This window comes from Meles meles, chromosome 1 (genome assembly GCF_922984935.1).
Source record: "Meles meles chromosome 1, mMelMel3.1 paternal haplotype, whole genome shotgun sequence".
NCBI lineage: Eukaryota > Metazoa > Chordata > Mammalia > Carnivora > Mustelidae > Meles > Meles meles.
The window spans coordinates 68,432,626-68,446,918 of NC_060066.1; the positions used below are offsets into that span (position 1 = coordinate 68,432,626).

The following is a 14,293-nucleotide window of genomic DNA, read 5'->3' on the forward strand; positions in this document are numbered from 1 at the left end:
CAATCTCACAAACCTGAGATCATAACCGGAGTCGAAACCAGGAGTTAGACACTTAACCAACTGCACCACCCAGGCACCCCATAACTGTCTTTTGACTTTAACCCTAACCTGTTCCCTTTCAGCAAGACACATGGGTAGTTCTATGCTTTCTCAGTATCACTGTATTTTTGCACTCATGTCTCCTGCTAGGGCATTCTGATACTATAATCCAAGAGGCAGAACTCCCATGTCATCAATACAGCTGCCAGCTCAGAGAACTTGCTCTTGACATCTTGTTCATTGACTTAGGAAATCCCATTTCAAAAGATGAAGAATGACGTTCCCTTAATCTTGCCTCAGAAATCAGTCAGTTTTTGAGTTTCTCATTTTCATGTTACCAAAAATCTTTGGTTACACTGTCCTCATTTCTGAACCTAGAATAAACACTCATGCAAACCCAGCATCCTCAACCCATCTGTTTCACCTTTAAATTTCAGGAAGCCTTTTAGTACCTTTCAACTGAAAATAAAGTATCCTAGATATGGTTAGGAAGAAGTAAAGAAAGGCTCAGGAAATTTCCCAATTAAGTTCAGCTTTATTATTTTGCTTAAATAATCTGTAAAACGTTTCACCAGGAGTTCAAGGAAACATCCTATATATTAAGTACCTCCTGAAGAAAAAATTATATCTCTACTTTAAAAAAAATAACATACATCAGTAACACTGCTACATTAAATTACTTAAACTAATGATAACTAAGCTATACCAGGAACTTGCATGGGTTTCATTCATTCACTTATTCATTCATTTATTCACTTATTCAACAAATACCTCTTGAGTGTCTATTACAGGGTACATGGCAGGTCCAGTCTCTAGGGAAATAGCACAGAATAAGTAGCAAGACCAGTATTCTCATTGACTTTACCATCTAATCCAGCAAAGGTGGCAACAAATAAATAAATAATGAAGAAACTATTAGCAAGAATTTTCTAGGTATCGATATAAAATTGCCGGGAGGCTATACTAGATGGGGCAATCAAGGAAAATATTTCCAAGGAAGGGGAGGAAATGACTGGGAAACAGCACTGGGAAACACGGAAGACATATTCACCTTTCCTACAGAGCCTGAGGCATGTTGGGTAGCAACAGAAAAAATTTTTTTCCTCCAAAAGCTTCCTGGGAAGGTAGTGTTATTGAACGACCATCACATTTCAGTCAGGTTTTACAAGAAGGTAACGAGAAGAATCAGAAAACAGGCTAAGAGTATGTGAATTTTACTGAGGAGATCCTGAGTTCCCGGGAGCACAGAGGAAAAGGTTGAAACTGTGAGATTGATAATTTCTTTTTTCTTAAAAAATATTTTCCAAGGTTAATAAGTTATTTCTGAAGTAGTACCTGTTTATCACCTTACCTGTGTTTCCTTTTGCAATATACCAGAAGATTATCAAAAAGAAAAAACACCCGTTCTTGAATATTTCCAGAAGAAATTTTCAGCAAGATGCCACACATTAGCATCTCAGTGCAGGTGTCGGTGATCTTGGATCCCTAGGTTAAAAAAAAGAAAAAGAGAGAGAGAGAGAGATAATGTCTGATTACTTAACAGAAACTTTTGTGTGTAATTCTTTTTCTCATTAAAAGTCTGTTTTTATTTCAAGATACAATATATGGACAGAATAAAAGTTGAAACACCATAAATATTTATACACTGGATGGAGGTCTCTTTTCCTCCCAGACTCCTCCTCATCAGTCTCAGCAGATACAACTGTGGTTAGGAGACTCTGGGTCTTCTTTTAGCTTTCTTACACATGTAGGCATATATAAGCATGGATGATACATGTTACCGATGCTCTTTTATAAGGAGATGATTTCAAACTGATGCATAAAATTCATGTCTCTAACACTTCTCTCCCCCTCCTCTCTTCCCCTGGTATGGGAAAAGAGCTCCACGGATATATCACAAAGTACATTAAATTCTCTAAATTTTTAACGGGTCTCAACTTATTTATCCACTCCTTGGATGGGGAGAAGAAAAAAGAAGAAATTAAAGAAAAAAAAAAAACTATTTAAAGAGAGCAACCTTCCATACAGCTTCAACCCAAGGTAAAATTTAGCATAGGCACACTTGTTCCTTAAATAAGCCTTCACTGAGTGCATGCTAAGCTCAGATGACTAGTGACAAAACTAAGTCTACACACAAGAACTAACCACTGAGAGGAGACACAGATGGAAAGAACCTGAATCATGAACAGAGGAAAGCTGCCCAATGAAGCAGAGTACAAGCATTGGACTGTTGTGTGAGCTGATTAAAAGTCTGTCCTTTGAGCCATTATAAAAGTGGAAGTGTATTTGTTTCTACATCCTAAACTATCACAACTAATGCACTGAGTTAGACAAAACAAAAAACAAACAAACAAAAAAAACAAAAAAGTTTTCAGTAGATAGCTGGTAAGCATGCTCTGTTTTCAATATGTCTGGTCCTTAAATCTAGGGATAAATTTCTGATTCTTTTTCAACTCAATGCTTTTATTTTTGTTTTTGATATTTAAAAATCAGACCACGAATTGTAAATTTCATATTTCCACAGTAATCATTGATATGGTTTATCTGATTATAAAAATTTAAATTACAGTGATAACTCATACATGTCAGTAAGAAATTTCCCAAATGGGAAGTTAAGAGAATGTGATTGTGCTGAGTATCTGCATTACAAACACATTTTATTTATTTTTTATTTTTTACTAACTTTATTCTATTAAAGATCTTATTTATTTGTCAGAGAGAGAGAGAGAGACAGAGAGAGCACAAACAGGGGGAGCAACAGGCAGAGGGAGAAGGAGGCTCAATCCCAGGACCCTGGGATCATGACCTGAGCTGAAGGCAGGTGCTCAAATGAGTGAGACACCCAGGCATCCCTACACACATATTTTATTTTTTGTTTTTGTATTTAACTTAATTTTTTTTTTTAAAAATTAATTTTAATTCCAGGAGAGTTACCAAACAGTGTTATAGTAGTTTCAGGTGTATAATATAGTGACTCAGCAAGTCCATACCTTATTCAGTGCCCATCACGATAAATGTATTCTTAATCCCCCTCATCTCTTTCACGCTTCCCCCGGACTCACCTCCCCTCTGGTGACCACCCATTACAAAATATTTTAGATTTAAGACATTTCCCTTTTTCTCGTCTTTCATCATAAAGGTGGACATATAACTAGAGATCTATCAAAAATTTATACAATTTCATATCCTTCCTCATGTGATAATTAAGTAAAAACTGTCATCAAATTCGAATATAAATCCCAATTTCAGTGGCAATGATTTCTTACTTAAGTACTATCCCTACCTCAGAAAAAAATTACAATAGAATACTATTAAAAATGGAAATAAGGAAACATCACATTGATTCTTGCACAAGGACCTATACAATGTTATGAGCAGATTACTTAACCTGGCCCCTGGCAAGGTTGGTGCAGTTCCACCTCAGGCAAGGACATCTGAGAATCACGGCAACAGGCCCCTCCCCCAGTAGATAAGCAAGAACATCTAACCAAGAACAAGTCCCCTACTCAATAAGAACTGCAGAACTCCAGAACTAGGGGAAAGCAACACATAGAATTCATGACTTTTTTACCATGATTCTTTAGTCTTTGAAAGTTAACTTTTTAAATTTTGTTTTTTCCTTATTCTATTTGTAAAAATTTCCTCCATCTTATTTTAACGTTTTTTAACTATTTTATCTTATCAATACCTTTTTAAAAGTCTTTTTAAATTTTCATTGTTGTACTCATATTCTATCCCTTCATTGTATTTAACTTTATTTTTTGGATATATACAGGTTTTTTTTCTTTAAAATTTTGGAACACAGATTCTTCTAATAGATCAAAATATACCCTAAATCTAGCACATGTCTTTGTTCTAGTCTCCAGCCTGATCACATTCTTTCCTCTTTTTTTTCCTCCTTTTTCAAAGAATTTATCATTTCCTGTTTTAGAATCTTTTTAAATTTTCAGCTTTACAGTCATATTCCATCCCTTCATCATGTTTACCGTTATTTTGTCTGTTCTATTCACCAGTCTAATATATATAATTTTTTTCTATTTTCCTTTTTTCCTCCTTTGTTTTCCTCCCAGTTTTGGGTCTCTTCTGACTTGGTTAGTATATAATTTTCTGGGATCACTGCCACCCTTTGTTCGAGAGAACATCTTTTTTATCTGGAAAAAAATGACAAGGTGGAAAAACTCACCACAAAAAGAGAGAGAGAGAGAGAGAGAGAGAACAAGAGGCAGTACCGGTGCCTAGGGATCTAATCGATACAAACATTAATAATATCTCAGAACTACAGTTCAGAATGATGATTATCAAGGTGCTAGCTTGGCTTGAAAAAAGCATGGAAGACCCTAGATAATCCCTTTCTGGAGAAAAAAATCCCTTTCTGGAGGAATACAAGAATGAAAATCTAACTAAGTTGAAATCAAAAAAGATTTTAATGAGGTGTAATAAAAAATTGGAGGCTCTTACTTCTAGGATAAATGAGGCAGAAGAGAGAATTAAGTGATTTAGAAGACCAAATGATGGAGAATAAAGAAGCTGAGAAAAAGACAAACAACTACTGAACCACAAGGGCAGAATTTGAGAGATAAATGATACCGTAAGACAAAATAATATTGGGATAATTGAGATCCCAGAAGAAGAAAGAAAGAGAGAGGCAGAAGATATTTTGGAACAAATTATAGCAGAGAATTAATTTCCCTAATTGGGCAAAGGGAAGAAGCACCAAAATCCAGGAGGCACAGAGAAGCTCCCTCAAAATCAATAAAAATAGGGGGGAAGGGAGTCGGGAGAGGGGGGTGGGGTTATGGACATTGGGGAGGGTATGTGCTATGGTGAGTGTTGTGAAGTGTGTAAACCTGGTGATTCTCAGACCCGTACCCCTGGGGATAAAAATATATGTTTATAAAAAAATAAAAAAAAATTAAAAAATCAATAAAAATAGGCCCACACCCTATCATCTAATAGTAAAACTTACAATTCCCAGTGACAAAGAGAAAATCCTGAAAGCAGCCCAGGACAAGAGGTCTGTAAACTCCAACAGTAAAAATATTAGATTGGAAGCAGACCAAGCTACAGAGATCATGCCAAAAGGACTGGCATGATATAATCAGAGCAATATAATGAGGAAAATATGCAATCAAGAATACTATATCCAGTTAGGCTGTCACTGAAAATAGAAGGAGAGATAAAAAGCTTCCAGGACAAAGACTAAAAGAATTTGCAATCACCAAACCAGCCCTACAGGAAATATTGAAAGGGGTCCTCTAATCAAAGACAGAGCCTAAAAGTAACAGACCAGAAAGGAACAAAGACAACATACAGTAACCGTAACCTTACAGGCAATAGTAGGGCACTAAATGTATAGCTTTCAATAGTTACTCTGAATGTAAGTAGGCTAAATGCCCCAGTAAAAAGACACAGGGTATCAGAATGGATTTAAAAAAAAAGAAAAGAACAAGAATGAAAAGACCCATCGATATGCTGTCTGCAAGAAACTCATTTGAGACCTAAAGACACCTCCAGATTTAAAGTCAGGGGGTGTAAAACAAGTTACCATGCTAATGGACATCAAAAGAAAGCTGGCATAGCAATCCCTACATCAGATAAATTAGATTTTAAGCCAAAGACTGTAGTAAGAGATGAGGAAGGACACTATATCATACTTACAAGGTCTGTCCAAAAAGATCTAACAATTTTAATTATCTATGCCCCTAACATGGGAGCAGCCAATTATATACACCAATTAATAACAAAATCAAAGAAACATATCGATAATAATACAATAATAGTAGGCAACTTTAACAACCCCTCACTGAAATAGACAGATCATCTAAGGAAAAGATCAACAAGGAAATGAAGCCTTTAAATGACACACTGGACCATATGGAAATCACAGTTATATTTAGAACATTGCATCCCAGAATAACAGATTACACATACTTCTCTAGTGCACATGGAACATTCTACAGAATAGATCACATCCTGGGCCACAAATCAGGTCTCAACTGGCATCAAAAGATTGGGATCATTCCCCACATATTTTCAGGCCACAATTCTTTGAAACTAGAACTCAACTACAAGAGGAAAGTTGGAAAAAAAACTCAAATACATAGAGGCTAAAGAGAATAATGCTAAAGAATGAATGGGTCAACCAGGAAATTAAAGAAATAAAAAAAATCATGGAAACAAATGAAAATGAAAACACAACTGTTCTAAATCCTTGGGAAACAACAAAGGGAGTCCTGATAGGAAAGTATATAGCAATACAACCCTTCTCAAGAAAAAAGAAAGGTCTCAAGGACACAACCTAACCCTACACCTAAAGGAGCTAGAGAAAGAACAGTAAAGAAAGCCTAAACCCAGCAGGAGAAGAGAAATCATAAAGATCTGAGCAGAAATCAATGAAATGGAAACTAAAAAAAAAAAAAAAAAAAAAAAAAACCAGTAGAACAAGTCAATGAAACTAGGAGCTGGTTCTTTAAAAGAACTAGTAAGATTGATAAACTCCTGGCCAGACTTATTAAAAAGAAAAGAGAAAGGACCCAAATAAATAAAAACACGAATGAAAGAGGAGAGATCACAACCAACACCAAAGAAATACAAACAATTATAAGAACATATTATGAGCAACTATTCACCAGCAAATTTGACAATTTGGAAGAAATGGATGAATTTCTAGAGACATATAAACTACCACAACTAAACCAGGAAGAAACAGAAAACCTGAACATACCCATAATCAGTAAGGAGACTGAAGCAGTCATTTAAAAAAAAAATCTCCCAGCTAACAAGAGCCCAGGGCCAGATGGCTTCTAAGGATGTCTACCAAGCATTTAAAGAAGAATTTCATTTCCTGAAACTATTCCAAAAAACAGAAATGGAAGGAAAACTTCCAAACTCATTTTATGAAACCAGCATTACCTTGATCCCAAAACCAGACAGAGACCCCATCAGAAAGAATTATAGACCAATATCCTTGATGAACATGGATGCAAAATATCTCACCAAAATACTAGCCAATAGGATCCAACAGTACATTAAAAGGATTATTCACCACAACCACGTGGGATTTATTCTTCGGCTGCAAGGTTGGTTCAACATCTGCAAATCAATCAATGTGATACATTAATAAAAGAAAGAACATGAACCATATGATACTTTTAATAGATGCTGAAAAAGCGTCTGACAAAGTACAGCATCCTTTCTTGATCATAACTCTCCACAGTGTAGGGATAGAGGGTACATACCTCAATATCATCAAAGCCATCTATGCAAAACTCACAGCAAATATCCATTCTCAATATCCGTTCTCAGAGAAAAACAGAACTTTTTCTCTAAGGTCAAGAACACAGAAGGGATGTCCACTATCACCACTGCTATTAAACATAATACCAGAAGTACTAACCTCAATAATCAGACAGGAAAAAGAAATTAAAGGCATCCTAATAGGTAAAGAAGAAGTGAAACTCTTGAGTCTTTGCAGATAGGATACTTTATGTGGAAAACCCAAAAGACTCCACTCCAAAACTGCTAGAACTCACACAGGAATTCAGTAAAGTGTCAGGATATAAAATCAGTGCACAGGGGGCGCCTGGGTGGCTCAGTGGGTTAAAGCCTCTGCCTTCGGCTCAGGTCATGATCCCAGGGTCCTGGGATCGAGCCCCACATCGGGCTCTCTGCTCCGCAGGGAGCCCGCTTCCTCCTCTCTCTCTGCCTGCCTCTCTGCCTACTTGTGATCTCTCTCTGTCAAATAAATAAATAATATTTAAAAAAAAAATCAGTGCACAGAAATCAGTTGCATTTCTATACACCAACAACAAGACAGAAGAAAGAGAAATTAAAGAGTCAATCCCATTTACAATTGCACCGAAAATCATAAGACACCTAGGAATAAACCTAACCAAAGAGGCAAGGAATCTGTGCTCAGAAAACTATAATGTATTCATGAAAGAAATTGAGGAAGACAAAAAGAAATGGAAAAGTGTTCCATGCTCATGGGTTGGAAAAACAAATATTGTGAATATGTCTATGCTACCTACCTATAGCAATCTACACATTTAATGCAATTTCTATCAAAATACCATCAATTTTTTTTCAAAGAAATGGAATAAATAATCTTAAGATTTATATGGAACCAGAAAAGACCCCAAATAGCTAGAGGAATGTTGAAAAGAAAACTAAAGTTGGCAGAATCACAATTCTGGACTTTCAGCTCTATTACAAACCTATAATCATCAAGACAGTATGGGACTGGCAGAAAAACAGACACATAGGTCAATGGAACAAAATAGAGAGCCCAGAAATGGATCCTCAACTCTATGGTCAACTAATCTTTGACAAGGCAGGAAACAACGTCTAAAGGAAAAAAGACAGTCTCTTCAACAAATGGTGTTGGGGAAATTGGACTGCCACATGCAGAGGGATGAAGCTGGACCATTTACTTACACCACACATAAAAATAGACTCAAAATGGATGGAATACCTCATTGTGAGACAGAAATCCATCAAAATCTTTGAGAAGAACACAGGTAGCAAAACCTCTTCAACCTCAGCTGCAGCAACTTCTTCCTAGAAACATCAGCAAAGGCAAGGCAATTGAGGGCAAAAATGAACTATTGGGATTCCATCAAGATCAAAAGCTTTTGCACAGCAAAGGAAACAGTCAACAAAACCAGAAGACAACTGACAGAATGGGAGAAGATATCTGAAAATGACATATCTGATAAAGGACTAGTACCTAAAATCTATAAAGAACTTACCCAACTCAACACCCAAAGAACAAATAATCCAATCAAGAAATGGGCAGAAGACATGAACAGACATTTCTGCAAAGAAGACATCCAGATGGCCATCAGACACATGAAAAAGAACTCAACATCGCTCGGCATCAGGGACATACAAATCAAAACCACAGTAAGATACCATACCATACCAATGAGAATGGCTAAAATTAACAAGTCAGGAAACAATAGATGTTGAAGAGGATGGGGAGAAAGGGGAACCCTCCTACACTGTTGGTGGGAATGCAAGTTGGTGCAGCCACGCTGGAAAACAGTATAGAGGTTCCTCAAAAGGTTTAAAATAGAGCTACCCTATGACTTAGCACTCTCACTCCTGGCTATTTACCCTAACGATACAAATGTAGTAATCTGAAGGGGTACATGCACCCAAATGTCTACAGCAGTAATGTCCACAATAGCCAAACTATGGAAAGATCTGCAAGATCCCTGAAGATCTCTTCTGAACCTTCTCCAGTTTGTGAGGGTCTCCCTCAATACGGAACATCTTCAGAAGTGAACACGACCACCCAGATGCAAGCTGGCGAATAAATCATATAGTGATATCAGTATTTCTCCAGACCCCTACAATATATATCTTGATTCTATAAGATTGGATTAACACATTTATGGCAATTCCATCTTACAGGTAATTCCAAGTGCTCCATTAGTCAACAACGCCTCTGGATCATTTTCCTCTATTGTATGCTTAGTTTGACTTTTGATTTAATCTAGATTGGTAGCATAGCAAACTATAAAACCCCTTACTAATATTACAAATACATTATGGTTGGGGGCACCTGAATGGCTCAGTTGGTTAACTGTCTCTTTTCAGCTCAGGACATGATCCCAAGGTCCTGGAATGGAGCCCTGGGTCAGGCTCAGCCTGCCTCTCCCTGTCCCTGTCCCTCCACTTGTGCTCTCTTTCTCTTTCAAATAAATACAATTTTTAAAAAATCTTTAAAAACTACATTATGTTTAAGTCATTACCATAAGTTCCCATTAGCTCCTAGCTCCTGATCAAAAACCAGAATAATATTAATTGACCTCTGTGAGGTAAAACACTTCTTTTCAAAAACAGCCCAAAGCATCTGTTTAATAATCTATTAATGAAACTTTGTGGGGTAATGACATAGAGCCCAACAATCTTGTTATCTTTTAAAGTATATCTCACAATATAAACATAACATCACTCCTATTATATTTTACTAAATCCTACCAAGACGTTTCTATCCCTGTAATGATATGTCTTTAATATTTAACAGCAAGCTTTAAGAATCAGTACATTAGGTACCTTTACTATCTTCTACCAGAGTAGAATAGTAATAGTATTAGATAATAGTGAACTACTACTATCACATGAAATGTCCATTAAATAAATCCAGGAGGATTGCTTACGCACTTAGAAGGAATCTGTGTTGAACATACACATTTGTCTAAAAAATCTCCTTCTAAATGAATGGCCTATAGCATTTCTCTTTATACCATGTGTATAAGCTGTAAATGGTCAAGAAGAACCATTGTGCCCTTGATTTACCATGATTGAATCTGTGCATTATTACTAGGACAATGGCAACTAGAAATCAGTAAGAATCTCTTAACTACAGAGACATACAATGTTAGAAATATCAAAAATTTGACCAAGTGTATATACCGTCTTCTGTATAGTCATGATATGCCTCTCACTTCAAATCCATCCCATGTACAAGTAGACACTTAATAAGCGTCTCTTTTTAAATAATGTTGTGTTATTTTCCCCTTGCTTACATGATAAATCTACCTTTCTCTGTAGCTAAAACAAAAGAAAACAAAACCCTCACGACTTTATCTTTAAAGTAAATGAAATGTATGATATTTCGAAATTACATGCAATTTTTTTTTCATTTACCTAGAAATCCCAGGAGAGCTTCTGGGGTTAGAAATAAAGAAGTCAAGCTACAAAATTCACGGAAGGAATTGAAATATAGTATGGCGATGAACATCAGATTACTAGGTAAGAGTCAGGAGCACTAAAGTCTATCAAAATGACAACGTCAGGCAAGTGAACTAGAATATAAAAAATGTCGAAGCAGTAAAACAAGCCAGGCAGATCATCAGAAGACAGCAAAGCCTCTAGGGCAATGGGTCTCAAAGTTTAGAGTTTGGGAGACACACCTGATATGCTTCTTGAAATTCCCAGGTTCCCTGGTCCTGCCTTCGGAGATTGAAACTGAGTAAAGCTGGGGTAGGTCCCACGTCATTCCAGTAAATGCTGATGCATGTGGAACACTCTAAGTAAAATTGCCTTGGAGGCTTTGAGTACCTGATTCCAGGTGCTCAAGTGCATCCTATGGCAACCCTGCTGACAGGGAGATAGAGGTGAGCACAGGTCTCTGCCTGAGGTAGTCCTGACTGCTTCCTAGTCCCAGGGCAGATAGGCATTGATCGTGTTACCATGGTCGCAAATATACCACATGGTCATCTCTGGTATATTTCATCACTGGTGAATATTCACTTATACCTAAATAATGTTACATAACCTAGGTAGTGTTTTATCTTCATTTTGAAAATTGATGCTAATTTTTAAATCTAGAAATCTTTTCTTTGGCAATTCCATATTTAGTCATTGAACAATCATGTATGATAAACACTTTTCTCTAGATGAATACTAAAGTCAGGGTTTTAACATTTCTATAACATGCCAAACAATGTGTTAAACATTTTTTCCTTGTATAAATCTCTAGCAAGTTGGCTTCTCTGTAAAGTTTTAGGAAGCAAGAGGGAGAGAGGGAGACGGGAGGGAGGAAGAAAAGGAGGAAGGGAGGAAGGAAGGAAGGAAGGAGGAAAGAAATATGGTGGGAGGACAGGAGGAAGGAAAATAAAAGAAAGGGAAAGATGTTTGGTTAGATCAGTTTTGTACAGTCTTTCATGGGTCACCAAGTAGATATTGAAGGCGGCAGATTATTTCACTATGGGAAAAAAAAATACCCTATAGAAATACTTTTACAAAGATGGAACTTCATGTGTCTGTGAAAAAAATATTGCCCATTAAAATAAGCTATTTTAACAGTACAGTGATATATCATAGAGTCATAAACGAACATTTGAAGGCAAGGTATAAAGAATTATTTTAAAAAGTAAGAGGGGGCGCCTGGGTGGCTCAGTGGGTTAAAGCCTCTGCCTTCGGCTCAGGTCATGATCCCAGGGTCCTGGGATCCAGCGCCGCATCAGGCTCTTTGCTCAGCAGGGAGCCTGCTTCCTCCTCTCTCTCTGCCTGCCTAGTTGTGATTTCTCTCTGTCAAATAAATAAAATATTAAAAAAAAAAAGTAAGAGGGCTTGTATAAATCATTAATTTTGGACTATCTGAAAGCTATTGCCCATAATGTAATATGTATATGTACATATTCAATACAGAATTTTTTTAAAGATTTTACTTATTTATTTGACATAGACAGAGAGAGATCACAAGCTGGCAGAGAGGCAAGCAGAGAGAGAGGGGGCAAGCAGGCTCCCTGCTGAGCAGAGCCCGGTGTGGGGCTCGATCCCACAACCCTGAGACCATGACCTGAGCCGATGGCAGAGGCTTTAACCCACTGAGCCACCTATGCGCCCCAGTACAGATATTTTTAAATAATGTGTTTGCCCATATGATTCAGACTTTTGCTGTCTCAGCAATCCCTTAAAAAATAACCAAAATAATGTACTTTTTTCATCTAGATGATTTATCCTTTTTAACATGCATTTCCCTTTAAGAAGCAACATTTATCATGTAAAATCACACCTGTGATGAATTATATATATATATAGAACTAAATACAGCAAAGCCCCAGCAAGGACGTTCCATGGATGGTTTTAATCCTGACCACTTTTATTAAATCAGGAAAGGGAGGCTGAGTGGCCGTTCAAGGGGAGAAGTAACCACCCATTAATAACTGCACTATGGGTGGCAATCTACTCATCCAGTGCCTCTCCTTCCAAAAGCTTCTCTTTCTAATCCAGTCTGTGGAAACCTATCTCATCCCTCCTCCTTGGTCCCAGAAGGTGCAAAGGCTTGGGACATGACCCCTGTTCCAGATTCTAGTGGAAGAAACAGATATGAAAGCATAGAATTAAATGCAGTGTGATCACTGCAGTAACAGAGTAGCAACAAAATGAGAGCTGGCCTGAATTAACACTCTTAGAGATAGCTGTGTGTGTATGATTATTTGTTTATCATTAACTATATAGTTCATTCCATGTCGTGGTTTCAGGTTTCAATCACTCTTTAGGGGTTTTCTTTGTCAGACTTACAAAGTACACCATTTCAGTATCACCTTCTGATAGGGTGAAAAGATCAGTCTGAAATGGATGGAGCAAACCATGACTTCAGTCACTAAAGCCAGGACCCAGCGGCAGTCCATGTTGGCAACCCTCCTCACCAATGGCTCCTCTTCCCACTGTGGGTGTCTCATGGTCAAGATCCAGCCAGAAAATGGTGATAATTCAGAATCTAATTTGTTAAGAAGCTGAATAATTTTGATTCTATGAATTGGAGGTATAATCAGGTGTGAATTATATAGTCAGTATACATGAAAGACTAGTAAATTCAAAGTGCCATTACAGAATTTAATGTAATTTAATTTAATGTGGAATATGATGAATTTCCATAGGTGGACACAAGTTAGGTGACAAAGTATGCTTTCAGAAAATGACAACACCCAGAAAAGACAGTCAGGAGCGTGTGGATTTATTTTATGGCCCCTTTTCTAATTTCCAGTGTGTCTTCAAACATTAAAATGATTTATGAAGCACTGCAACAATAGAACAAAGCCCCACCTCTGAAAAAGACCCAATGAAAATACTATTGCTAAACCACATCTGGATTATTTGAAAGGTAAATCTTTTTATGTTAAGTTCTCTTAATATGTTATGGAAGGGTTCATTACTGATTCTTTGCAGCTATGAGGAGGCAAAAAATCACTATAATAGGAAACTAGTCACTAATTATCTGACCCCACTGTCAGCGCTCCCTGCTTAACACCAGAGTCTACCCCATTCATCTTGTCAACTCAATGTTGAATGTCAATACTGGAAAAACGCAGACTGCAGAGAGAAGGCATAATCTTGGCAAAGGAGGAGGATGACAGGAGGCCCTGAAACTTCCCCCAATCATATACAAAGCACTGACAGATGAAGATCTAACAAGAGCTAGACCCACTCACGGTGGAAGAAAAGAAAATTGACAAGAATGACAACTAGGTGGGCGTCTCATAAGAGAATGATTTCAGTATCAAAGGAGTGTCTCAAGAAAATGAATGAAGCATTTGAATATTCTTTCAAAAAACCTTTTAAATCTACTAGAAAAGTTAAACATGAAATGAAGAATATCACATCATTTTATCATAGAATGTCATAAAATGTATGTCCCACAGCAAGATTTAGCATTTGGTTCACTCTTTTTGAGATTCAATTTATTAAATGATGTTTTAACCTAGATTCTGTCATCTATTAGATAAAACTAATAACA

The 14,293-nt window shown here is 37.0% G+C and overlaps 1 protein-coding gene across 1 annotated transcript in view; it reads right to left on the reverse strand.

Annotated features, from left to right (window-relative positions):
* Nucleotides 1-824: 824 nt before the first annotated feature.
* Nucleotides 825-14,293, reverse strand: part of LOC123945732 (phosphatidylinositol 3,4,5-trisphosphate-dependent Rac exchanger 2 protein-like) — a 28,938-nt gene continuing 15,469 nt past the window's right edge. Inside the window, exons 4-5 of the mRNA XM_046010605.1 lie at nt 8,593-8,598; nt 825-851 (exon numbers count right to left, since the gene is read on the reverse strand). Of these exons, the coding sequence (XP_045866561.1) occupies nt 825-851; nt 8,593-8,598 (33 nt within the window). The remainder of the gene's footprint in view (nt 852-8,592; nt 8,599-14,293) is intronic.